At 42.3% G+C, this 27,667-nt stretch overlaps 1 protein-coding gene and 1 long non-coding RNA gene across 9 annotated transcripts in view; one reads left to right on the top strand and one right to left on the bottom strand.

Moving 5' to 3' along the window:
• Positions 1 to 22,675, top strand: part of ANO1 (anoctamin 1) — a 292,511-nt gene extending 269,836 nt beyond the window's left edge. For all 6 annotated transcript variants that reach the window (XM_073604245.1, XM_073604241.1, XM_073604242.1 and 3 more), the window contains 6 exons: positions 516 to 652; positions 3,330 to 3,482; positions 10,845 to 10,897; positions 17,185 to 17,369; positions 17,463 to 17,568; positions 19,770 to 22,675. In XM_073604245.1, the coding sequence (XP_073460346.1) occupies positions 516 to 652; positions 3,330 to 3,482; positions 10,845 to 10,897; positions 17,185 to 17,369; positions 17,463 to 17,568; positions 19,770 to 20,033 (898 nt within the window). In that variant the 3' untranslated portion in view covers positions 20,034 to 22,675. The remainder of the gene's footprint in view (positions 1 to 515; positions 653 to 3,329; positions 3,483 to 10,844; positions 10,898 to 17,184; positions 17,370 to 17,462; positions 17,569 to 19,769) is intronic.
• The window catches only part of LOC141111979 (uncharacterized), a 178,975-nt gene that overhangs the window by 13,950 nt on the left and 137,358 nt on the right, over positions 1 to 27,667 (bottom strand). The gene's annotated exons all lie outside the window — the stretch shown is intronic.

The raw sequence follows: 27,667 nt of genomic DNA, 5'->3' as shown, positions 1-27,667 counted from the left end.
GATGAGTGATTTTGGGGCAGAGGTAATTGACTGGAATGCTCTCAACATGATAGCACACCTTTGAATTAGAGCGGAGACTGCGAGCCAGGCCTTTTCGTCCAACATCAGTTCCTGACCTCACAAATGCGCTTCTGTAAGAATGGTCAAACATTCCCATAGACACACTCCTAAACCTTGTGGACAGCCTTCCCAGAAGAGGTGAGGCTGTTATAGCTGCAAAGGGTGGGCCAACTCAATATTGAACCCTATGGACTAAGTCTGGGATGCCATTAAAGTTCATGTGCGTGTAAAGGCAGGTGTCCCAATACTTTTGGTAATATTGTGTGTGTGTGTGTGTGTGTGTGTGTGTGTGTGTGTGTGTGTGTGTGTATGTATGTGTGTATGTATATATATATATATAATATATATGTGTGTGTGTGTATGTATGTATGTATATGTGTGTATATATATATATATATATATATATATACTTTTTTTCTGACAAGGCCTTAACATAAATATTATTGACTTGCTAGGAAGATGAAGAAGCTGATTAGGTACTTGAAATCAAGACGACAGGACCATGAGGAGCATGTGAAGAGGAAACAGCGTTATGAGCTGGATTATGATCTGGAACCTTTTGCAGGACTCACCCCAGAGTACATGGAAATGAGTATGTGCCATACTGCCCAGGAGTCTTACCTTCTAAGGATGAGCTAGACATAAATAATGGGTTATAAATGGAAGAACAAGCAGGATCAGGGTTGTTTCTTTTTACACTTTTTTTCTGTTCAAAGATTTTATTGAATAAAACAGCATGGTGTACAAGTCTTTCAATATATGAACTAAATAACAATTCGGTACACTCCAAAGCATTTAGAAACCTATCGTAAAGATTTTAATAGCTATAAATGGTAATTAGAGTATATGTAATCATTGAGCGCAATGAAATGCATGTGATAGTTCCCTGTTGTACAGGAAAGGTTGGGTACGGAAGCTCCATTTTACTTCTCGGAGTGACTGAAATTTCTTGCAGCATTGCAAGATGCAACCTAGAGAGACGTAAAGAAGAATAGGTAGAAAGAAAAGAGGAAAGCACAGGGAAGTGGGAGGAAAAAGGGAGTGTTCGGAGTCTCTCGATGGTCAGCTAGCACTCTACACTTCAGTAAGTAATTGGGGTATATAAGTTCTGCAGTGAGCAGCTATGGTTCCAGCAGGGATTTGTCAAAAGCAGGTGGCAAATATGTATCCACCCATGGCAGCCAAATTTTCAAATGCTTTGGGACACGGTCCAACAATGTGGCCTCAACCTTACTATGGATCATGAATTGGGTTATTCTATGTTTCATCTCCATGATGCATAGTGTAGGACTTTTCCAAGCTTTAGGGGGTGGTTACATATAATAGGAGTTTGAATTGCGCTGTAGTCAGGTCATCGGGGCATTTGTTTAGTATTGCTTTAGATGAGTCTGGCTGTATTTGGGCATCCATAAGCAGAGAGAGCATGCTGAACACCTCAGCCCAGAATGAGGAGAGTACCGGGCAGGACCACCAAATATGAAAATGAGTTCCTGCTTCTTGGCAGCCTTCGGGGGATAGGAAGGCAGTATTCTTGCTATTTCAGCTGGGACCAAATACCATCTGGTTAACTTATAATGTGTTTCCAGCGCCAGTATAATAAAGAGTGGGGGATTTAGTAGAGAGCCATATATCTATCCAGTCATTGGGCTCTAGTTGGATATTAAAATTAGCAGACCGAGTAGTGTAGGCCGGCAATGCTGGATTTGGTGAAGAAATCAAGTGACAGGCAGGACTCGAAACAAATAGTGTATCTTGGAGTAATGTCATTTTGACCGCCATGATACAGATCAGGGTTATTTTTTACCTAATGCCACTCATTTATACAAATATCTGTGATTATTCAAATTTAAAGTTGAAGTCCAATCTAAACCTATCTTATCTTAAACCTGCTCCTACCCCCATTTTAAGTCATATACTAACTAGCCTGTAGAAGTAAATTGTCAACGCACAATTATTTTTTGGATGCTCTGGTCCAGTCACATGATCAGCTCCAATCGCAGACTTCAGGGGAGAGGATGGACAGCCGACAACGGAAGCCCCATATTAAGCCTTTGGGGGTGGGAGCAGGTTTAACATTATATTGTACTGTAGGTTTAGACCAGACTCCTACTTTAAGGGCTGCTGCCAAATCCTTCTAAATATCAGATGATATACCCACCCATTTATCAGGAACCTACTGGTTGGAATTTTTTTCTGAAAGCGACCGTTTTCTTCTGTGAAAAAGTCAGTCTGGCTGTACAGGAAGTATGGTTCCTTTGGCTTGCTGAGTTGTGGACAGTCTCTGGTGTTTTTACCAAGCCTGAAGAGGGATCTGAGAACTTGGCAGCAGTGGCCACTGCAAAGTCAATGGTTAGTAAAACACTCTCCCTGTTGACTCACAATAACCTAAGCAGAGAGGCAAAGACAGGAACTATTCCATGTTGTTACCGGCAGCACTGCAAGAAGCCAACATGTGATTCAAACCCACTCATAGTTTTGGTAAACTTTACTTTGAGGGCCAGTTCATAACCAGAACGCAGTGCGGGAAATCTGTGTCCCGTGTGTGTTTGTTTCCCATACCGCATTTAAAATGCACTGCAGTTGTGTTCTGCAGTAGGTGTCGATATTAAAGATTGGGCATGCTGAAGTCATGTGTTGCCTTTCCTGGGTTTTGACTAGATGTTGGTGATCATGGCGCATAATCCACGAGACCAGCAGAAGTTCAGTGTAAGAAATATTGATGCCTGGCCAAGAGGAGTGTAGAGGTGGGTGGGGAGTCTGACATCACGACTCTACCCACCGAGCCCTGAACAACAGACCCGCCCACAGAATCCGGGGTATTGCAGGGCTCCAAACAGCTAAAGAGGAGATATTTGATGTGTACGGATACATGCAGGAGGCATCTATATCCCTATAGATCAGCACTATGGAAGTCATTTAGAAATGATGAGAGTGGGTTTATATCCACTTTAATTTAATGATACCCTAAATGCAGGTTGCAAACTCAGTGTGTTTGCCCACACTGAATTGCATGGTACAAAGGTACCATGCAATCCGGTTGCAGGGACTTTTAAAAAGTGGTGTATGCACTTTTAGTTCAGTGCAATTTCAATCCATTCAAAATGAATGGGCTGTAATTGCACTGCACAGAACCGCATGTGATTCGCACAGGAACCGGCCCCGAATGAATAATCTGATACTTTGTAATGTGTGGTGTCATATTTTTCTTTATTTACAAGTGTATGCTTTTCTCTTTCTATGTATTATTTATATGAATGTTTCTGTTGCAGTTATCCAGTTTGGATTTGTCACTCTGTTTGTCGCCTCCTTCCCACTGGCTCCTCTGTTTGCCCTACTAAACAACATAATTGAAATCCGTCTAGATGCCAAGAAATTTATCACTGAACTTAGAAGGCCTGTGGCAGTCAGAGCAAAGGATATAGGTAAGCATCAAAGTATCAACAGGTTTGTAGAAAGTGTGTGTGTGTGTGTATATATATATATATATATATATATATATATATATATATAATATATATATATATATATATATATATTATAAAATTTTTCTGGTATTTACCAAAACGTATTCAAGCTATAGTTATATAATGGATATGGGCTGAAAGTGCACTCTCAGGATTAATTTGAGGGTATGTATGTATATCTAAATCGGAGGAAGGGTTTAGTAATTACAGCTCTTAAAGGAGAAGTCCAGCTTGAGCTTGTTTGGCTGGGCTTCTCCTATGGGGCACAGGAGTGCAATTCGTTTTGCACTCCTGTGACCCGTTTTCTGCTGACATCACAGAAATCGGTCCAGGCACTGTGTCATCACAACAATAAACTCTGGATCCGCCAGGTGCCTGGAATGATACCCATATCGGGCTCTCAGCGACCCGCTGAGAGCCTGAGATGGACGCTCCCCGCACCTCCACAGCTCACCTCCACAGCTCAGCTCTCAAGTGAGCGTGGGGGGGAGGGCAGAGCAGAGAGCTGCTGATTGAAAGTCAGCTCTCTGCTTGAGGAGCTGAGAGAACTGAGCCATCTGCTGTGTTTGATCGCTCGGCTCTCAGAGTAGAGGCACATGGGGACAGATGCAGCATCGGACCGATGCTGCATCCACCTAGGTAAGTATTATTCTGGAAAAAAAATAAAAACAAACTTCTTTTAAGAATAGTCATCCCCTTTTTCAAGGGACCTAAAGTAATTGGACAATTGAAGCAAAAGCTGTTTCATGAACAGGTGTGGGCTACTCCTTCGTTATTTATTCATCAATTAAGCAAGTAAAAGGTCTGGAGTTGATTCTAAGTGTGGTATTTGCATTTTGAATCTATTGCTGTGAACCTACATCATGCGTTCAAAGGAGCTGTCCATGCAACTGAAACAGGCCATTGTAAGGCTTAAAAAACTAAACAAATCCATCTGAGAGATAGCAGCAACATTAGGAGTGACCAAATCAACAGTTTAGTACATTCTGAGGAAAGAACGCACTGGTGAGCTCAGCAGCATAAAAAGGCCTGGACGTCCACAGAAGACAACAGTGGTGGATGATCGCAGGATCCTCTCTATGGTAAAGAAAAACCCATACACAACATCCAGACAAGTGAAGGACACTCTCCAGGAGGTCGGCACACTCAAGAGAAGTCTTCATGAGAGCAAATACAGAGGGTTCACCACAAGGTGCAAACCATTCATAAACCTGATTAATAGAAAATCCAGATTAGACTTCGCCAAAAAAAAATCTAAAAAACCAGACCAGTTCTGGAAAAACATTTCTTTTGGATGGATGAAACTAAGATTAATTTTACCAGAATGACGGGAAGAAAATGGAATATGACTATTTGGATTTAGAATTCTTGTTTCTGATTGGTGGCTGTGAGAAAACATTTTTGCAAATGACACAAAGCGGCTCCAACTAACCATTTGGATTATAGATAGTAATGTCATCCTGCAAAACCTCAGAAATGAATCGGCTTCTCTGCTCACTTCCTTGTCCTGACATTATCCTGTATGTTTTTAAATGGTGAAGTATGATAATAATGTAAAGTTTTGGCCATCGATTCATGCAGAAAGTTTGGAAAGTTGTGTAAGTGATGCCCTTTATTGACTGGCTAGCTAGTATAAAGCTGTAAGCTTTCAGGATTCCTTAGATCATATTGTCAGGCTTAAATGTTTAAAGTCTGATCAAGGGATCTAAGAAATCTTGCATCTTTAGTAACTTGTAAAACAACAAAAGATTGCTGCACTAGTGTCTAATGAATAAAACTGGATAATAAATCCAGAAAAGTGTCCATATAAGTGTCCAAACACTCCTGATTCCTGGAATGAAGGATAACAGACACCCAAAGTACACCTTCCACCGTGAAGTATAAAATATGCGCCCTTAATGAATAGATGGACTCCACGTTATAGGAGCCTAACAAAACATGGATTCACACACCCCATTAACGATCCATCCATGGAAAGCAGATGAAGATGGCATTGAAATCAGCCTTGCTGGTTTTTCCTTTTCATTTGTAACACCCTGGAATTTAGGCAGGGATGCTCCTCACAGGTTTACTTGCCAGGAGTAGTTACCCTAGTTGATTGTTAGGGATCCATTCACTTCACTTAAGTTTGGCCTTGTTGCACTTTTCTCTTCTACCACTAGGTGGCCGGCACTTGGTGGTACTAGATATGAGAAGGACACCCCAAGGTCAGGTTATGGATATATGGGGTATCTCAGCCAATGGGCAGGGGTTTTCTTGAATCCCTTGGCCTACTGGGAGCACCTAATATATTTGGGTGGAGTCAGGTGATCTAGGTTCTGTGCCACCTGGACAGCTGTCTGGGTGGATGTGTGTCGTGTGCCCCAGGCTGCTAGGCCAGAGATTGGGCCTATCCCGGGGGCATCTGGCTGCTAGGCTGTCTGAGGGCCTATCCAGAAGCAAGAGAGCAGCGTAGGGTTGGGATTGCGGCTTGCAGTCCAACCAAAAGTGAAGGTCCTGCTGGCTGGAGAACCTGTCAGTGGTCGCAGGTGGAAGGGAAGCTGTCGCCACTAAGGCACCACTCACCTTATTACCAGGGACTACAGTGAGTAACAGAAGTAAGTACTGGAGCAGTATTCTCACCAAACGAGCAGGGTGGAGAATCTGAAAACTTCCGGCGGTGATCAAGTCAGGGACCAAGCCAGCGGAGCTGACGCTTGCAGAGCAGCCTTGTGTGTTAACCCAGGGACCGAGCGGGCCAGTGGAGTGAAGCTTGAGAAGTATCTGGAGTGCCAAGCTAGGGACCCAGCAGAGAAGCGGGGGTAATGCTTGAGGGAAGATACCACCGTGAAGAGTAGAGGAGCTCAAGGGATTCAAAGTCAGTGAATCAGGGGGTCTAGTGAGAGACCGGGAGCTCAGTGTGTGGAAGAACTACAAGGAGAAGTTGTAGTGAAGGTGAAAGAACTGTTGCACTTTGTGTTAGGAACTGTTAAAGACTGTTGCCATAGGAGACAGCATTCCTGCACGTGCAGATGTGGCTTCTTGCTGGAGGACTTTCCCTGCATGGCTGTACTCCTATTGAAGTCTCGGAGTCTGCCAATTGAACTTGCTTAAGGGTGTCCTGACCCTAACCCTCTTTCCCCCATAAAGGATTGTAAGAGAAATATCTCTTTTGCTTTCATGAAGTGTCTGGCGCCGAATAACTTCCACTATGCCTCACAACCCACCATATACAGAAGAATGTCGGCTATCTCTAGCCCTGGAGGTCCTCATTAGACTGAAGGAAGTCGGAAACCTTGCTACACATTGTTCTCTCATGCAAGTGATATAAAGGAAGAGAGAGATTGCCACATAGTGTAAAACCGTGGTATTTATTGAATGAGTCCTTAAGTCAAACAAAAGTTAAAATACTCTGGGTTAAAAGATTCTGCAGATCACAAACTGTCGTGGTAAGTTGAGCATAGATTCCACGCCAGACTCCTCCTATTGCTTTTCTGGGGACAACCTTAAATTTGGGATTTTTTTTTTTTTTTTACTTTCACTTTCGATGATAATGGTACAGGACAAATAGAGAGGGAGAATCTCCTTAACGGGGACACAGAGGGCAATACAAACTGACAGGTGATCTAATCCCTCTCAATCTATCTAGAACTAAAAAAAAGTTTTGCCTTTTTAGTTATACTTTTAATTTTTCATCCAGCACTGCAGGAATGGATAAATGTGTCAAAATCAGTTTAGCAGTGTGTTATAGGCTGTATCATTTAATGTGTTGCCTCAATGCTGTTTAGTGAGGCCAGTGTTCTGTATATTCAGTGTGTGGAGGAGACCAGCTGGAGATTGTAAAAGGAGGTTTATGGGATAATGTTCTCCGTCACTTGTAGCTTTGGCTGCGCCCCTGACATGGAGTAAACCGCATGAGGCACTTTGCATAACTTGCACCCTTAGCTATTAATAAAACGTAACATTATCTTGAAGGATCTCATTCTGCAAGTTAAACATTGTTTCTCAGGGACCTGCCCTGTTTTCATCAGAAGTATTAGACTGATCTTCAATTAACCCCTGTTGAAGAGCCTTGTAGTAAAATACTAATCGGACCATCTGAAAGGCTTGTTTTTAAGCATGACATGTGTCACCACTGTGTTTCTACATGAAATATGGATATAAAGCTCAACTTGATTGTTTCTAAGTATAATTTCTCAGAAGAATATCTATAGTGAAGACCTTCTTGAAGTAACTAAATATTTGACTGTTCCTCAAGAATCAGTTAAAGCGTTTGTTAACCCAAAAAAAAAAAAAAAAATTTGATTCTGGTCCCTTAAAGCAGATTGTTGCACAGCGCTTGTAATCTGCCCCCCTCTAAACTGTAAAAAAAAGAAAAAAAAAAACCTACCACCTCCTGTATGCCCTCTCTAAACGGACCACGATAACCAGGGCAGCTCCGCCCTGATCGCTGTGGTCTAAGTGCCTCCCTCTGTGATAGGCTGCCTGCTCTCTGCTCTCCTCTCCCCCCCCCCCTCATCCCCCCTCCTTCCTCCCTGTCAGCGCCCTCTCTGTCTGTCTCTGGCCCGGCCCCGCTGCTATTTATTTAAATATTCAAATTTTAAATTTGTCACTGCCAGGCTCTCTATTAGAGGCTGGCATAGCACAATGTGTAAGTTGTATTTAAAAATGAGAGCTGTAAATACTGAATATCAGCTGTCTTCAGGACGGTCACGTGGCTCGCGGCCGCTTTCCAGCTCCGATAGGTGGCTTCTGCGGAGGAGACGAGTGGCCACGTGATCTCCCTCTGATGTCAGAGGGAGATCACGGCCCCTCCCACAGAAGACATCTATCAGAGCTGGAAAGCGGCCGCGAGTGATGTTACCGGCCGGAAGACAGCTAATATTCAGTATTTAGAACGCTCGTTTTTAAATATAACTTACACATTGTGCTATGCCAGCCTCTAATAGAGGGGCTGGCATAGACTTATAATGCCTTAACAAACACTTTAAATGTAATGTCATTGAGGTTCCTTATAGCAGAGGTTCCTTTATAGCAGAGGTTCCTTAGATTGGTCATCTATATTTTAAACATTGACTGCCCTATACTCCCCCCAACTGCCTCTAGGCCCTAAAATAGGACTACTGGCCATCCTTCTATCTAATACTTACAAGATTATTTATTGCCTGGAAACTGGCAGCAAAAAATGTATCTCTTCTACACACCCATCAATCATGCAATGGAAGGATACAGTAAATAACCGAATGGAAATGTAAAAACTTGCCTAGCAGTATATGGCCTTGGCGCCCAAACCGCAACCCTGGGGCCACATGCAGCCCTCTGGTCCCCTGCAGACACTAATCTGTGTTTCCCTATTGCCTTGTTGTAGCAGTGATTTCTTGCAGTCTCATGTAATATGTCTCCAGTCTATTACTGTCTCCTGAAGCATATTGCCAGTCTACAACTCCTATGTCTGCAGTCTCTGACCATCTCTTGTATCATGTCTGCAGTCTCTGACCATCTCTTGTATCATGTCTGCAGTCTCTGACCATCTCTTGTATCATGTCTGCAGTCTCTGACCATCTCTTGTATCATGTCTGCAGTCTCTGACCATCTCTTGTATCATGTCTGCAGTCTCTGACCATCTCTTGTATCATGTCTGCAGTCTCTGACCATCTCTTGTATCATGTCTGCAGTCTCTGACCATCTCTTGTATCATGTCTGCAGTCTATGACCATTTCTTGACTCATGTTCCCAGACATTTCTTTTCTCATGTTCAGTCTCTGACCATCTCTTGTATCCTGTCCGTAGTCTCTGACCGTCTTCTGGATTATGTCCACAGTCTCTGTGATCATTTCTTGTATGTCGCCCATAGTCCTTGACTATATCCTGTTGTCTCTAACACAAAATTTTCAATGATTTTATGTGTGGCTCATTAGAGATGTCGGGGGCCATGCTTGAGTCCACCCATGTGAAGGAAGTTGACAACCACCGGCATAGGGGATGTTCCCAAACATTTTTTAAATTAATGGTTAGCTGACCTCTCCCAATTTAGCCCCACCCCTTAACCCCTTCCTAATTATATTTCCAGTAAAGTAAATGAGGTGCATTATGTGACATCACACTGGCTTTATGTAACTCCAATTTAAATCTTTAATGTTATCTAGTTTATCTGTCAATTATTTAGAGATTTAAAGCAGAACCTGAGAGGAGATATGGTAGTGGTATACAAATACCTCAATGGTGATCCCAGCATAGGAAGAAAACTTTTTAGTCTCAGGGAGTGTAAGTGGACACATGGCCACAATGAAATTGGAAGAGAAGCGGTTTATCCTTAAGCTGTGTAGAGGGACATTTATCTGTTAGGAAGATAAGGCTTTGGAACTCTCTTCCACAATTGGTGGTGTCAGCGGGAGTATTGATATTTTTAAAAGACTCTTGGACAAGCATCTTGGTAAACGCAACATACAGGGATATGGGAAGTGATTATTGACATTTTGCATGCATACACCTACACAGGTTGAACTGGATGAACTATTGTCTTGATTCAACCTTACCAACTATAAAACTACATTGCATCTGAGCTCCACAAATCAAAAATGCCATTTAAAGCAGAACTCCACCCAAAAGGGAAAGTTCCGCTTTAAGGCCTCCTCCCTCGCTCCTCTTTGACATTTAGCATATTCTCTGGTGGGTGGGGGGAGCAGGTACCTGGTTTTGATAGGCGATCTGAGTGGAAGTTCTCCTCCCCCCAGTCTTCTGGGACACGTCACAGGTCCCAGAGAACTGCAGGACCATTCACAATGCGCGGCAGGCACCTGGTTGTAAAGCCTCAAACTGTCACAGCCAGGTATCCACATTTAAGATGCCGGCTCTGAGGACCGAAGGCGATCCGGCACCCCCCCTCACCCCTGGATGAACACAATGCTAGATCCTGGTACAGGCAAATGTCTGTTTATTAAAAATCGGAAGCTACAGTTTTTATAGCTGCTGACTTTTAATTTTCAAAAAACAGATTGGAGCTCCTCTTTAATTCATTTGTAATACATTGAAATATAAGAGTGAGAGATTTTCTTTCAGCTGTTCCATTTCTAGGTATCATATGTATACTGGCATCACTGAAAGTTATACTGGTACCTAGCAGGACTGGTAATAATAATTTTGTCTGGTGAAGGGGGAATGGGGACATAATTAGCACATCCATTGGCAGTCTGTGATCGTAAAAAGGTTTAGAACTCCTTTTGTAAAGTTTTGTGCAATAATTATAAAGCTATACATACAATAAATAATACATCACAGAGCAGATTTGCTATCCTGTTTATGCTTCTGGCTAAGATTATACAATATTTTGTCTTTTTGCAGGTATCTGGTATAATATCATACGAGGAATCGGAAAGGTTGCGGTGATAATAAATGTGAGTTATTTTATGATTTGGCAGAAAAAGGTCACTCTGATCATACATTTTAAATTTATTCTCCACACCATTTGTTGCACGGTTGCCTGCAAATACTTCAGCATATAATCTGGGAGTCACGCATAGAGTTGTTCATCATAGGCAACAAAGTAACTAGAATTTCCAATTCTGTATCCCTCTGCTGTTTCACATTACCTCCCACTTCCTCTTCAGTAAGGCTACTTTCACACTGGGGCAGGAGCTACTTTTAGCTGCGCTTTACCGCTGTTATAGAGGCGCTTTTTGGCCACTAGCAGGACACTTTAACCCCTGCTAACGGCCGAATAAAGGGTTAAAAGCACCCACAAAGCACCGCTGCCGAAACGCTTTGCAGGCACTGCCCATTGATATCAATGGCAGGGGCAGTTTAGGAGTGGTGTATACACCGCTCCCGCACCACCCCAAAGATGCTGCTTGCAGGACTTTTTTTCCCGTACTGCAAGCGCACCGCCCCAGTGTGAAAGCACTCGGATTTCACACTCGGGCTTTCACACTGGGGAGGCTTGGGAGGCGCTTTTCAAGCACTTTACAGGCGCAATTTTTAGCGTTATAATGCCTGAAAAGCGCCCCAGTGTGAAAGTGGTCTAAATGTTTCTATGCATGGAGTGATTCTTGGTGTAGATAGGCAACATTTTGACTTCAACCAGCTTGAGATCAACTAATATCAGCTCAGTTCTCTAATGGCAGAGATTAAAAGGTCACATGATTCTATTAGGATGTGTATAAGGTGCTCGTTTTGCCACTTCTGTTTGTTTTTCTTACATTAAATGGGCACAGTTGCCAAATGTCCTTGTCACAACTGCACCTTCTTTAAAGTGTATATTCTTTTAATAGTGGCCAAGAGTATTTCTTCCAAATTTCCAATGTGTAGTAGGAAAATATCAGCTAATGGACCTTTTTACATGTTGGCAAAAACACTTTACAGTCACATGTTTATGAATTTAATGTGGAGAGTAGATTAATGCCCCGTACACACGGTCGGACATTGATCAGACATTCCGACAACAAAATCCATGGATTTTTTCCGACGGATGTTGGCTCAAACTTGTCTTGCACACACACGGTCACACAAAGTTGTCGGAAAATCCGATCGTTCTGAACGCGGTGACGTAAAACACGTACGTCGGGACTATAAACGGGGCAGTAGCCAATAGCTTTCATCTCTTAATTTATTCTGAGCATGCGTGGCACTTTGTGCGTCGGATTTTTGTACACACGATCGGAATTTTATAGCCTGCTCTCAAACTTTGTGTGTCGGAAATTCCTATGGAAAATGTGTGATGGAGCCTACACACGGAATTTCCAACAACAAGGTCCTATCACACGTCGGAAAATCCTATCGTGTGTACAGTTTTACATTTTCAATTGGTGCTTATAATTTGTATAAATATTGAAAATACTTTTTTCTCCTTTTGGGCACCTAGTGGTTTCTGAAGACAGAAATGGGGGAAGTCACAAATTTCTATCCTGCAAAGGTCTCATCTTTCTCCAGACGTTCATAAATATCCTAATATCGCTTTCATGTGTTCCCATATAACAGATACACTTTCATGGCCAACACACCATCTGTGCTTTTACATTCTTCCTCCTGATATACTGCTTCAGGTCCTGTATGCTGTCTTACAGATACATGGTGACAGTTCTTAGAGTGCACCAGCCACTTGTTGAGGCAGCCATTTTGTTAGGGGAGCCACTTTTTACAGTGCTTTGAAAAAGTATTCATACCCCTTGAAATTTGCCACATTTTGTCATGTTACAGCCAAAAAACTTAAATGTATTTTATTGGGATTTTATGTAATAGACCAACACAAAGTAGCACATAATTGTGAAGTGGAAGGAAAATGATAAATGGTTTTAAAATATTTTACAAATAAATATGTGAAAAGTGTGGTGTACATTTGTATTCAGCCCCCCTGAGTCAATACTTTGTAGAACCCCCTTTCACTGCAATTACAGCTGCAAGTCTTTTTGGGGATGTCTCTACCAGCTTTGCACATCTAGAGTGACATTTTTTGCCCATTCTTCTGTGCGAGTGCAAGCTCTGTCAGATTGGATGGAGAGCGTCTGAGAACAGCAATTTTCAAGTTTTGCCACAGATTCTCAAATGGATTTAGGTCTGGACTTTGACTAGGCCATTCTAACACATGATTTCACGCTTTGATCTAAACCATTCCATTGTAGCTCTGGCTGTATGTTTAGGGTTGTTGTCCTGCTAGAAGGTGAACCTCCACCCCAGTCTCAAGTTTTTTGCAGATGCTAACAGGTTTTCTTCTAAGATTGCCCTGTATTTGGCTCCATCCAACTTCCCATCAACTCTGACCAGCTTCCCTGTCCCTGCTGAAGAAAAGCATCCCTACAACATTATTCTGCCACCACCATGTTTTCTGGTGGGGATAGTGTGTCCAGGGTGATGTGCAGTGTTGGTTATCCACCATAAATAGCGTTTTGCTTTTTGGCCAAAAAGTTCAGTTTTGGTCTCAGTTGATTAGAGCCCCTTCGTCCCACATGTTTGCTCTGTCTCCCACATGGCTTCTCGCAAACTGCAAACAGGACTTTTTATGGCTTTCTTTCAGCAATGGCTTTCTTTCTTGCCACTCTTCCATAAAGGACAGATTTGTGGAGTGCATGGCGAATCTGTCCTGTTTACAGAATCTCCCACCTGAGCTGTGGATCTCTGCAGCTCTTCCAGAATTACCATGGGCCTCTTGGCTGCTTCTCTGATTAATCCTATCCTTCCCTGGCCTTTCAGTTTAGATGGACAGCCATGTCTTGGTAGGTTTGCAGTTGTGCCATACTCTTTCCATTTTCAGATGATGGATTGAACAGTGCTCCATGTTCAAAGCTTGGGGTATTTTTTTAGAACCTAATTCTGCTTTAAACTTCTCCACAACTTTATCCCTGACCTGTCTGGTGTGTTCTTTGGCCTTCATGATGATGTTTGTTCACTAAGGTTCTCTAATAAACCTCGGAGGGCTTCACAGAACAGCTGTATTTATGCCGAGATTAATTACACAGGTGGATTCTATTTACTAATTAGGTGACTTTTGAAGGCAATTGGTTCTACTAGATTTCAGTTAGGAGTATCAGACTAAAGGGGGCTGAATACAAATGCACTCACACTTTTCACATATTTATTTGTAAAAAATGTTGAAAACCATTTATCATTTTCCTTCCACTTCACAATTATGTGCCACTTTGTGTCGGTCTAGCGCATAAAATCCCAATAAAATACATTTACGTTTTTAGTTGTAACATGACAAAATGTGGAAAATTTCAGGGGGTAAGTATACATTTTTTTCAAGGCACTGTATATGAAAAAAAAGATATATGTAATGCTTTGTTTTTTTACTGGTTTAGGGATGTACTAGCAATAGTGGAATATCAATGTTTAGTTATGCTGACTTCTGACTCCACTTGTGTTGAAGGTTGGTGGACCGTCTGTTGCTTCAGCCACCAGACAGGATCAGTGTTGGAGAGCTGCAAATACTCCGGGAGATAGGCCAAAAAATGGCAGGAAACTATGCACAGTACCAAGAGGAGAGGCAGAAGTATAGTCTGACTAGCAAGTAGTTAGAGCAGCTGGCAGATAGAAGCGTGGTCAGACAGGCTAGGGGTCAAGGTAGGCAGCAGACGGAAATATGATCCAAAGGCCAGAACCCAGAAAGCAAATACAAATGAAGTAATCAGGCAGATGAGGATGAGCTCCGGCGTGTTCGCACACTCCACGTGCAGAGCCCGCCAGGGAGTCGGCACGGCGCTGCCCTAATCACAGGCAGTGAGACATTTCCCGATATCTGCAGCCACACATCGGGAAAATGTCTCACTGCCTGTGATTAGTGGCGTGTGCGAACACGCCGGAGCTCATCCTTACAGGCAGGCATAGACAAACTTAAAGGGGTTGTAAACCCTTGTGTTTTTTCACCTTAATGCATCCTATGCATCAAGGTAAAAAAAACACCTGGCAGTGACCGGCCCCCCAGCCCCCCCCCCATTTTACTTACCTGACCCCTGTATTTCCCTCGGCGAGGACACTCTGTCCCTCTCTCCACGGGGTCCCGACTCTTGATTGGATGATTGATGCGCAGCCATTGGCTCCCACTGCTGTCAATCAAATCCAATGATGCGGGCGTCAGGGCCGAGTCCAGGATTCGTGTCTATGGACGCAAATGCTAGACTCGGGAGCGTGCCCGCAAGGTAACCCCCCCGGGAGAGCGCTTCTCCTGGGGGGGGGGGTTATCTGATGTGAGGAGAAGCCGCGAGAGTCGCAGAGGGACCCCAGAAATGGACGATCGGAGCAACACTGTGCAAAACGAGGTGGAGGTAAGTATGACATGTTTTTGTTATTAAAAAAAAAACAAAAACGAGCCTTTACAATCACTTTAACCTTTTTATCAGGCACCTAGTGGCCGTTCAGAATTCCCTAAACAGTTAGAAGCTTGTAAGCAGGTTGAGATGCTGCCCCAGACAGGAGGATAGGAATTAATGCTTTTTCTGGTTCTTGATTACTACAAGGGGTGTAATGCAAGTAACCAGCACACATAGGGGTTGATTTACTAAAGGCAAATCCACTCTGAACTACAAGTGCACTAAAAGTGGACTTGGAAGTGCAGTCACTGTAGATCTGAGGGGAAGATCTGAAATGAGGGGAAGTTTTGCTGATTTTATTATCCAATCATGTGCAAGCTAAAATGCTGTGTTTTATTTTCCTTGCATGTCCCCCTTATATCTACAGAAACTGCACTTACAAGTGCACTTGCAGTGCAAAGTGGATTTGTCTTTAGTAAATAAACCCCATAGTCTGAGTGGGTCTTAAGCACATTAGGGTATGAAGACATTGGTGTGGAGCAGTGTAAAGATACAAGTCATTATCTGGGGTAGTGGAAGAGTATCAAGCAGCATGTTGGTAGCGTGTACCTGTTATAGGTGGAATGGTCTCTAGCAGCGAGCGAGATATTGTCGGCATTCCTTCCACCAGTGGTCTGGTCTCCCAGAGCATCAGGAGCAGATTCGCACTGCAGAGGTCCCCACCCTTTACAGAGCTACAGAGGTTCAAGAGTTAGGTCAAGTACACATGGGGAGCCCATGCAAAGGGCACGTCGGGGCCCACTCTGCTACTGATAATGGTGTGGAAACCCTGGACAGGTGGATGTGGACAGAGCTCAGCGTGTCCCTCCTAAACACAAGTTACTGGGAAGATGTAGATTGTCACAGGGAACCAAGAGTTAACTGGTGAACAGTTACAGTGCAAGTGTACATGGTGTACGTTTATCTCTAAGTAGAGGCCCGTCTTAAGGTCAAGTATTCCCCCATAGCAGCCTGAGCCTTGTCCCAGGGCATTGATGAAAATAGCACAAAGTAAAAGAACCCCATGTATGAGAAGACTGACCCTGTTATAGGTGCCTAAGATAGCCCAGAAGAACCCACCCCGTGGTAGGCCTCTCATGTGCCCCCTGCTTCGTGCCCAACAAGGAGGGAAGCATGGAGGATGGGATGATCACTCTGACCTGCCCATAGGCTCAGTTCTTACATGTGTCCTTGCTACAATGCACAGTAGCCACCGCTAGAATGTGAAGACCTGTTGCACTACTGCAAGAATTTTATTAAAATTAGCTGACTTCATTGGGTAACCAGTGCTATGCATGCTGTGTTATGGCACTTCAGCAGCTGAAACAGCACCTAGGTCCCAAAGCCTGATAAAGCCTGAGCTGTGATCCTTGGGCAGGCCATACACAGTTCAAATCTTGGCCAGTTCAGCAAGAACCGGCCAATATTTGAACCATGTATGGGCAGGCTAAATGTACCAAAACAATCAACTTGGGTACAACCAGCATGCTGGATTTTAACTGCGATTATCGCTAGTGGCTGCTATAGCACTAGAAATAATCACTGTCTTCTCCTGGCAGGAACGGATTCCCCCATCCCTCCACCAGGAGAAGACAATGACCTGCCAGGAGGGATTCCCGCATTAACACTGTCGTCGTTGATGGGGCAATCAAGCTAATTTGTTTTTCCTGAAACCCCTGGTTGCAGGAAAGAAATTTGCTCCATGTATGGCCGGCCTTACTGTCTGAGAGAAGTCCAGAAGCCATTTCTAGCCATCAGTCAGGCCCAAGCTTTATTTGGGACTGAAAGGTTTTTTCCAGGATCTCTAAATTAAACAAATTAAAATAAAGGTTTGCCACTTATCTTGTGAATACATCTGACCATCAGTGATTTTAACATATCTCATGTTTATTGTTACTGCTTAGGCCTTTGTGATATCATTCACCTCTGACTTCATTCCACGCCTCGTGTACCTGTATATGTACAGTCCAGATGGCACCATGCATGGCTTTCTGAACAACACTCTTGCCTACTTTAATGTCAGTGACTTTAAACCTGGCACTGCGCCCAACATTGAGCAGGAGCTGGAATACTCAGTGGAAATATGCAGGTAGAGACTATGAGTTTTGCATAGGTGCTCCCTTCCTAAATTGGCTGCTAGTCTTGTAAATAAAGTAAGTCAATTTATTATTTTTTTCTCTAGATACAAAGATTACAGGGAGCCTCCATGGTCTGAGGATAAATATGATATTACAAAGGAATTCTGGGCTGTTCTGGCTGCAAGATTGGCATTTGTCATTGTTTTCCAGGTATAAGTTTTTCATAAAGTTTTTATGTTGACCAATGGATTCTACTTTAATGTATTATGAATATCTATACTTTCTAATAACTGCATTACCTTTTTTGTTAACGTTCAAACTAAATTTGATCTATAAATTTTAGGCTCAGTTCTCGAAGATATAATGACCATATTTTCGGCAATGAGGTCTGAAGTTCACGTTCTCATTGCCGAAAATAATCACCGTAAAGAACAAATGTGTTATAACTTATTAGACTGAACTTCCTCCCCCTTTTTCTTTGAATGGGGTAAAATGCACGATGTGCCTTTGGCAAGGTAAGTAGTATATTTGCCTAATGAGTGACAGCTGTGTAAAACCAAAAATAACGAGCATAATATGAAAGAAGAATTCCAGCTGTTGTACAGTAAAAGTACCCACCCCATTAAGCCCAAGGTCTTTTTTGTAATTTTATTTTTTATATATATTAAAAAAACTGTACTTCCCCTTTGCCTGCAGTCTTTTTGCTGGTCTTCTTATGTCATAGATCCTCCCTCTTTGTCAGTGGGTTCAGGCAAACATTCCTCCTGTACTGATTGGCGCTCACATAATGACCTGTGAGTGCATCTCACTCCTAAAGTACTGTGAGCCAAGGCTATGTGATGATGATATACCCCCAGAGAATGTGCCAACGAGAGGCTGGGCTCATAAAAAATGGGCAGGCTGATGCAACTGCTATGCCCAAAGAGGACTCACATTGCTGGACTAAGAACAGTGCTGGTTCATGGACAGGATGAGTAAAGTTTTTGGGCACTTTTTTTTTTTTTTTTTTTTATATATATATGTGAAGGAAACCCAAAAATGAATAAAAATGCATTCTTGAAATTTTAACTTCATCCCTTAGCAATTAATTTTTCTACTTGTAGCACCCTATAGCTAAGTGTGCTTGGTGTAGATAGTTTGTTTTTTTGTAGTGTAGGTGAATTTGGCCTGCCTAAGAGCCAGGCCTGGGTTGAATCTAGGTCAGGGTTGAGTGACTCAGGGAGGCTGGATAACTCCTCAAGCAGCACCACTGGTACCTCCCCCTACTTGCTGGAACCTTGGAGAAGCTTCCAAAAGAAATGGTGGGAGGTTAGGAGGAGCTGCTTAGAGTATTGAGGGCCCCAGCCAATCCCCATAAAGTGTGCTACCAGGGGGCGGGCACCTCTTAAATATTCTGGGGTCATGCCAGCAGGGGCAGAAGATGGAGATGGGGTGCTAAGGAGGCTGTTGGTGGCCCTTGAGGGTGCCCCCTAGTCTGGGGGAGTGACCTCATGCCTGGGGCTTGTGACCCCGTGCCTGGGGCTCTGGTGCTGGAGGGATCCTCTACAACTTAGAGGAGTCCTGTCCTGGATGCACAGGAGCAGGTGTGAGGACAGCGGGAGAGAGTCAGCACGTCCAGGAAACAGCCCGGTGGCTGGTGAGTGTGCAGACTGGGAGGACTGTTGTGAAGAAGTAGCCAGGTGGGCTAGTGAAAGGGGCAGCTGCAGCCAGGCAGGCTGGCAGTGCCTGAAGAGGTGGTGCTGGGATCAGTAGCCATAGGGGTTTAAGTTGGACACTTTACTTTGCTATACAATACAATAAAGGGCTTTTGCTTCAAAATCTGACTGTTGCCTTTTTGTCAGGTTAACTATCAGTGTGCCAGCTAGGATTTCTGCAAGCAAGTGTGCTGAACGAAGCAGAGGAGTGTACATAAAATGTATATAGGAAAGTTGTCCCAAAAGTTCTAAAGAAGAGTGGACATCCCACAATACCCTCTACTCCCTATCCAAGTTGTATCCCCTCAATAAAAATACAAAACAAGCACTGAACTGTATTCTGACTCTGGGAGCCTGTGAAATTTGGTGTGCCTGGCTGTGCAGGGTGGGGGAACCCATTTCACCAGCGGATCCTACGTATGGTGCGCTACATACTAAATGTCTATTTAATATAAACCATATAGAGAGATTAATTAGACTAATCTTGATAAAGACTGTGAAGTCCCAGGAAAGCTGAAGCCATTGAAATTTTTTTTTTTAAATTACAGTAAAAAGGCCTGGGCATTAATAAACAGCCTTATTTAGAATTTTCAGTCTTCCATTAAGCTGAACACTTGTAGGACATCGCTGGGAAAAACGTTTATTTTTATACCTTGATGGTATGTGCTAAACACTTCTTCTTTCCATGTCTCATCATCTCCCAATTTTCTGTTTCAGAACTTAGTCATGTTCATGAGCGACTTTGTAGACTGGATCATCCCAGACATTCCCAAAGACATCAGTGAGCAGATTCACAGGGAGAAAGTCCTAATGGTTGAGGTGTTTTTGAAAGAAGAGCAAGGTAAATTACAAATGCTAGAAACATGGAAAGAACAATGTGACCGGAAGAAAGAAGATAACTGTAACAATCAAAGCCCTAAGTTTTCCCGCAGTAACCGAGGGAGCACGGGATCTGCTTATTCTCATCGTGTGGATGTGTAAGAGGAAAAGCTGTTCGAAGGACACGGTGTTTGGGCAGTCATTCCACTGACAGAAATGTCATCAAGAGATGTGACTTTAGAGCCTCTGGAGAGCTCGTCTTTGTAGCCTGTGCTGGCTTCCATGTTCTGTGGACAGAGGACCACGTTTTCAGATATAGAGCGAGAGGGGAAACTCCTGTTTGGTGACTTGGATAATGCCGCTGCCATCTGCATGTTCTGTAGTAGCAATAAAATATAATTCATCTTTATTAGATATCTCGTGCCTTCTGTTGGACAGTTTGAAACTTTTTTTTTTCTTTTTAAAGAAGCTACACCCTGTGACTTTTTGGGAAATCCTGCAAAACACCTAAAGCAATAATATCAAACTGCAACAAGGCCGCAAAGTTTAGCTATGGACTAGATGACTAGAGGCATGATTTCATGGATCTTTGAGCAATGATGGACAGCTATGTGCTGACATTCCTAATGCACAATTTCACACGGAGCTTCCTACGCTTGGCATCTTCCTTTAACAGCCAATCCCGTATCTGCAGGGTCTTTTTTTTATATAATGTTTTTTTCAGCTTCTAAACTACTCTGCCCCCCGACTCTATGAACATTGACACTTTCTAAACTCAGCTCAGCTGCAGAATTTCCTCAAGCACTAAAGGGTTAAACTTGCAGATGAAATATTTTTTTAGACACTACTATGCAATGTAAAGATGCCCTTTTCTTTATACAAACCTTTTATACCTATTTATTGATTCAGAGTTTATAGTGAAGCCGATCAATTTCTATTTTTGGCTAGAATCCTGAGGAACAAACGTCCAAATTCTGTCTCGACGTGTTAAGAATTGTGGGTCGCCTTTCTGCTTGGTTTCCTGGGTTAAATTTCAGAAGTAATAGTAACTAAAATGTTCAAACTTCTATTCTATTTTATGATGATTTTTTTTTGTAATTTATGGTGATTTTAACTGTGTATCCCAGATGTTACACGACCGGACTTGATTGAGCTGACTCTCTTGTGGGTCAGTTGCTGTCACAATGAAATTAGCGGGAACTCCTACATTATACTTCTGTAACATAAATGTGTCTTACCAAAAACGAAGAGCTGGAGCAGTTCAAGGGTTTGCCTGCCAGGAATGTCATGCTATTTTGAGGTGTGGGGATGCTGACTGTATAGCTGGCTGTACAGAGTCTGATGCAACACACGTATTTTTATCCTTTTGCACACATCTAGTCTCCTGATGCTTCGAGTGGGAATTTTGGGTGCACATCAAACAATTGAACGGACAGAAAACAGGACACATTTCAAACTGTGTTCATCACTCTGCGGTGTTTTATGTCTCGCCAGAGTTTGGGGATTACCTTGTGTGGGGAAAGTCTACCAAAGCTGAAAAAATAATGAATGACTGTGGGGATTGAACGGGCAATGCCACAAAGTGGATATTTGTGAAGTGACAGATGAATTTATTGTCTAAATATCTTGTGTCCCCATGCCATGGGTCGCTGGTTTTAACTCTGGTCTGTACATCTTTGAGACCTCTTGGCTGGTCTACTTTTGGCTAAACAAAGTGTCATAGAAGTTTGTAAGGAACATCTGACATCCAGCCAGAAAAATACAGAGAGCAAAGTGGCTAGGCTGTGGCAATAAACTAGCAGATTGTAGGTAAATGTTTGTACATTGCACTTTCTTCCTCGTGTTCCAGAAATATCCACCTACTAAAGGGTTCCCTTAAAGTGTAAGTCCAGCAAAAACTTTTATTACCAGTTTTGGAGAGAGTGGGGAAAATCTGGGGCTCCATTAGAGAGATTTCACTGGACAGGAAGTGAGGGAAAATCACAAAGTCAGCACTAGATAGATATATTTATGTATGTATGTCTATGTGTGCTGTCACTTCCTGTCTGGTCAAACCGTTTTTACTTGGACGTAAAGAAGGGGAAATCTCTGTAATGGAGCCTTGGGGTTCTAATTATTCTCCACTCTATCCAAAGTGAAGAAAGATTTGAATGGACTTGCGCTTTAAAATATAGTATATGTAGTGATTCACTGACACAAATTGCACAGTTTTGAAAGGGATGTATCAATTCTCTGTGCATATTTCAACAGCAATATTAGGTGCATTTTCCCCTATAGCATCCTCTTAAGAATTCACTTTATGACATTTACCAAGAGCCAGTTTCTGAATCTAGCTATGATTCATTCATGACAGATGGCCTATGACTTTCAAATGCCTTGGATGTAAACCAATGCTATATCAATATATCTTCCAGTACACATACAGTGAAAGTAAATCTTTCTTAGGAATATCGACAGGACACTCCCTTCATTTTCAGGCCATGATAAATTGGATTGGCTAGCTTTTTTATTCTAGAACGCACTAAGCCATTGACACTCACACCTTTCGTTGACAGTTAAAGAATGACATTCCTGTATATCTAAGTAAGCGCAGCCCATGTACATCCGTAACTGCAGTAATCGAGAGATTAACATGCAATGAGCATGAGTGTAACCGACATCTGACAATTTCTGTGTAAGTAAATGACACATTATTCAAGTTCCCTCAATTTTGTGTTTTCTTTTTTTTAAGAAAAGATGTAAATCTCTATAAATCTATTCTAGATTATGTTGGAAATATATTCATAATAAATTCTAATATGCAATCCTAGAGCTTTTTTTTTTCTTTAACAAATGATCATTACATGGTCGCCATATGCTGAGAACAAGAGTGAAATCAATATGAATAAAATACAGTATAGCTTTATGTCTGGTCAGGTTTGTGTTGGCTGTGCTACTGTGCACAATCTCCACGCAGAGCGGCTCGCAGCAGGGGGTTCGTGCGTCCCTGTTCACCATTTTTGGCTGAAATTGGACCTCAAATAGACCAGAAGATGCACAGGACTCCTGTGCAATTCGCTCCGCCATCCCGGACCTGTGTGAACCGGCTCCATTGGGAGCTGGTCACAGGCCCCTGACATGCAAATTGGATGCAGGGAAAGCTGCATCCAATTTGCAATAGTGTGAACCCAGCCTGACCTACAAGAAATGTTTGATTTGTCTGCTCTGTGAGGTATATAGGGTGCATACATCATTGCAATGTATGTTACCATATATTTTACATACTTCTGTATAAAGGATAAGTTAACCTTTTTGAACATGTTACGTGTTACACCCATATTTGTTCAGAATCTGCATGCTCTTCCCCTGATCCCTTCCCTCCCTGTGACAGCAGGCCGGGGATCTTCTCCCTGCACCCGCTGTCACAATTAAAAAAAGAAAGCTGCTGTGCAGGGCTCCACCCACACTGCCACGTTATTCATTCAGACTTTTGTAAATTAACTACAACTACCATCAGCCTTTGCAGGTGACGGCTTGTAGTTCTCCATGAACTACCAGGGCACTGATGAGCGCTCTAGGTAGTTCATTGAGCTTCCTATTATTCAGTAACTGGCTGCCAGTACAAGGTAAAGGCAGACAGCTACACTGAGAGTCTGCAGGAGCCTGGCATTACACCCATCTGCTGATTGTGGGTGCAATACTTTACAAAAGAAAGAAATCCTGGACGGCCGCACACCAATTGAGGCATCTTTATTGATAATAGTAAAATAAAATCCAAATGCAGTCACTTCATGTGAAAGGAAAAACGGCTAACGCGTTTCACTTCAAACTGTGGCGCTTAGTCATAGCTATGACTAAGCTATGCCTGTGCTATGACTAAGCGCCACAGTTTTCCATGAAAGCTAATGCGTTAGCTGTTTTTCCTGTTTTTCCTGTTTTTCCTTTCACATGAAGTGACTGCGTTTGGATTTTATTTTACTATTATCAATAAAGATGCTTCAACTGGTGTGCGGCCGTCCAGGATTTCTTTCTTTCCTCAAGCTTGTGCAGAGCCAGCACCTGTAAATCCCATCAGGGCGGGTATTCCGGCATAGATTTGAAGGGCTGGAGCGGCATTTTTTGCTTCATGCAATGCTTTACAGGCTCCTAGAAACAAATAAAAAATTCATTTATTTTTTTTACCTGCAAAAAAATGTGCATTTATTATTTATAAAGGTGAACTTTTCCTTTAAACATCAAACATGACTGGGAAGTAGAAACCAGCCTGGCTAGCCATTGTCCAGATCCCACTACACGCCATAGTTGGGCTTAAAAAAAGGCAGCCCGTGAAACATTCAGAAGTGTTTTATTGTAAAACACGATGGAGATCGCATAGCAACTGAACTCCGGGCAAAACGCACAGTTGAAATACTTAGGCTGCATGTAAATTTGTTTTATACCTAGAAGGAATTTTGTAGCTTTGTTCAAACAGGCTTTTGATCCAGGTGCCATGCAGGTGAGCAGTACAGCATTTCGCAGACCCCAGCTTAGCAAGTGACCAGACAATGAAAGAACCATCACCTATAGAATCATCCCTGAGCTCTCCCCTCTTATAAGCATGCTCCTGGCATAATTTTGCAAAGCAGTAGAGCCCTGATTGGCTCTCGTTGCCCTTCCTTTTTTCCCCAATTACAGAGGATTGGTACTTAACAGATTGAAATGTATATTTATTTTTATAAAGTGCATGGTAAAGGCAACATTTTTTTTTTTTTTTTTTTTTTTTTTCTGAGTGGTGAAGTGTCCCTGCTGGGGAGATTCATCCTCTTTGTCCTTTTGAACACTGGCACAGAGATAGAAAGCTGGTAAACCTTCCAATGCAGAAACCTATTCTAGTGCCAATTGTCTGAGATGGGGAAACCCCTCACTTTACAGACCTTTCTTCTCACTTACTGTTGCATCTCCAGGGCAGGATGTGAAGGAAGATCTCCCTATCAGGAGCACAGACAGTAAATCTTTATCTAGCAGGGTTTTTAACCACTGCCTACTCTATCCATACACTACAAATCTATACACTAAAACAAAAATGTTTTGGCTTTGCATACACCTTAACTACAAAACTGGATTACATACATTGGCTTGCACAGCCTATTGTATTAGGGTGTGCACCCCAGAGCACAAACACACATGCGTGTAAATCAGCAGAGCCGTGGAAGGTGTGAGCAGAGATTGGTGCCAATAGGGCAGTGGACGGTGTCAGTAGTTTTTATTTTTTGTATTTTTTACAATTTTTTATTTTTATAATTCTTTTTTACAAAATGTATTTTATCTTTTTTTTTTTTTTTTTTTTTTTTACAATTTTTAAGGAGACCCGTTGAGGGGGTTTTGGTGAAATATCAAGGGTCTAAACAGACCCCTGATGTCTCGCAAACAAAACATAGTTTACTATGCTTCAGTTAAGAATGAACACAGGAACAGTACAGATCACTCACTGTGTTCATTCAGAAAAGGAAGGGGTAAATGAAATATTTACCGGCCCCTTCCCCCACTCTCCATCTCCTGGAGCAGCTGGTGGGATAGGAGAGAAGCTGGCAGCACTGCAGGGGGAGACAGGGTGTGCCAGGAAGCGGGGAGAATCAGCGCCACGTGGGGTGATTAGGGTGTGCCCAGGCACGCCTATGATTACACATTTATATCTGCCCAGGAATCTGCATTAAAGTATAGCTAAACTACAAGTCACTGTATCTCATTAGAGGCATGCATAGATGGAAAGTATCTATTAGCCAAGACGAACTGAATTTCTAAACAATGTTCTTGAAGCAAGATGAGCTTATTGTGTGAATGGTATAAAGCACACTGAAAAGGTACAAAGGTACGCAGTACAGCAAACCAGTCAGAATTTAGCCTACTGTAGTCATGTAAGTATTGAGTATTACTCTGCCAATCCGAACAAGACCATATTAGTTGCTATTGTTTTGTCTGACCCAAATAAGACCCTGAGCTTGATTTACTAAAGGCAAATCCACTCTGCATTACAAGTGTACTTTCATTCACTTTCAAGTGCGCTTACAGTGCACTTATAGTGCAAAGTGGATTTGCCTTTAGTAAATAACCCCCTATGTTAGTTGTTATTATTTCTATCGACAATCATACTATACTATGCTGTGCTGTGATATGTGGATTGCAGATTATTATCCATCGCTAACCTGTCTTGCAGTGCCAGCATGCATTCCTCACAACTGTTCCCAATGAGGGACAGTTCTTTAAAATCGGGGACAAAGTCTGTCCCTCTTTCCCCCTCATTTGTCCGTCATTTTGGTCTGATCCATATAGTTGTATATAAAATGCACTTTTTATCTTTCAAAAAGTGTTTCCTAGTGCTAAACCTTTCATCCAATTACTAAATTGCTACATTTGTAAATTTCAAAAGCCAATTTAAAGAAATGGTAGAGGTAAAAAAAAATGTTGTTGTAGAATTCACCTTTTAAAGGGGCGTGGCAGGGTGGGGTCCTATGCTTACAAACTTTTGCAAATAGGTGTTCCTGTTCTAGTTACCTAACAAACAATGCTGATCTACAATGAAATGACTGTAAGCAAGTGCAGATTACAACATGCTCTCTTCTCTCTACCTAGAGAGTAAAATGATTAGAAAGAAGATAAGCTGTAGGGTGATCTATGTTGTACAACAGTTTACAATACAGGGTCCAGCTTTGCAAACAAAGTTTTGGCAGAACAGGCTGGCCACATTAATGTCTTCAGTGTTACAAGTCTACCCTGACATGAACCAGATTTGCTGTTAAGTCTCCTAAAAAAAAAAAATAAGAGAATTCTTACTTAGATGAGATATAGTTTAAAAAAAAAAGTGATAATTTACACAAAGGTCTTCTTCCTAGCCGATGAGCTTTCTGAAGTTTTATGTGGTGCCGCTGTGCTCTGGGGAGGGTTATGCCAACATAACTGGATGTAATGCCATAAGGCAAACAGGAACTTGCAACGTTAACTAGCCCATAAAAGCCAGCTACAATTTACTTCGTTTATGTCAAGGCAAAATAAAAGGACACATGACCGTAATACATGCAAATTTCCTTGTGTTTTATCTTTTTTAAACACACTGAAAGTACAGAACATCTGCTGATGTGCCAGAAATATATTGTTCTCCTACCGTCCTCTGTGACAATACACTTGTGTTTTGAGCTCTGAATTCATAAGCATGTGGTGTCAGCCCTGCCTACTACATTTTTGATGGATTATAAAAAAAATGCAGACCTCTCCTCATCTCCATAACCCCTCCCTGTGCACAAGAAATAATCAGCTTCCAAGATTTGTGGCAGAATCGACAGATCTTTTTTCGGAACTTCTTGAACAGATATAACTAATGGTTTTAAATTGCATTATTATTAGATCAAAAGGGAGCAAATAAGAGAAATTTGTTGTTAGGCTCTAATTACCTTTTAGAAGAACAGACTGAAATCTAGTTGCTATGACATCATAGTTTCTTGCACTGCTTAGTAAACAAAAGTGGATGTGTATCACTGTTGGTAATGGGCAGCACAATGGGTAGCAGCCTTTACTTGAAGTATCGGGGTACCTACTAGAGCCTTCTAGAACCTACAGTAGGCTCTGAAGAAAAAGGCCAGGCCTTTGAAACGCGTCAGCCTGAGGGGGTCTTATCCAGGACCACCCACCCCTAGGTTCGGTGATTCAAGCAACTGATGAGAGATTGCCATTCATGTGGCCTGATGAGTGTGTGTTTGTTTTTTGTTTTTTCAAATTCTTTATTTAAATTATCCAGCATACACAGAACAGCAAATCTTTTTAGTCAGATACATGGATAGAGTGAT

This window comes from Aquarana catesbeiana, linkage group LG11 (assembly GCF_042186555.1).
Source record: "Aquarana catesbeiana isolate 2022-GZ linkage group LG11, ASM4218655v1, whole genome shotgun sequence".
NCBI classification, from domain to species: Eukaryota; Metazoa; Chordata; class Amphibia; order Anura; family Ranidae; genus Aquarana; species Aquarana catesbeiana.
This window is presented reverse-complemented; position numbering and strand designations above follow the sequence as displayed.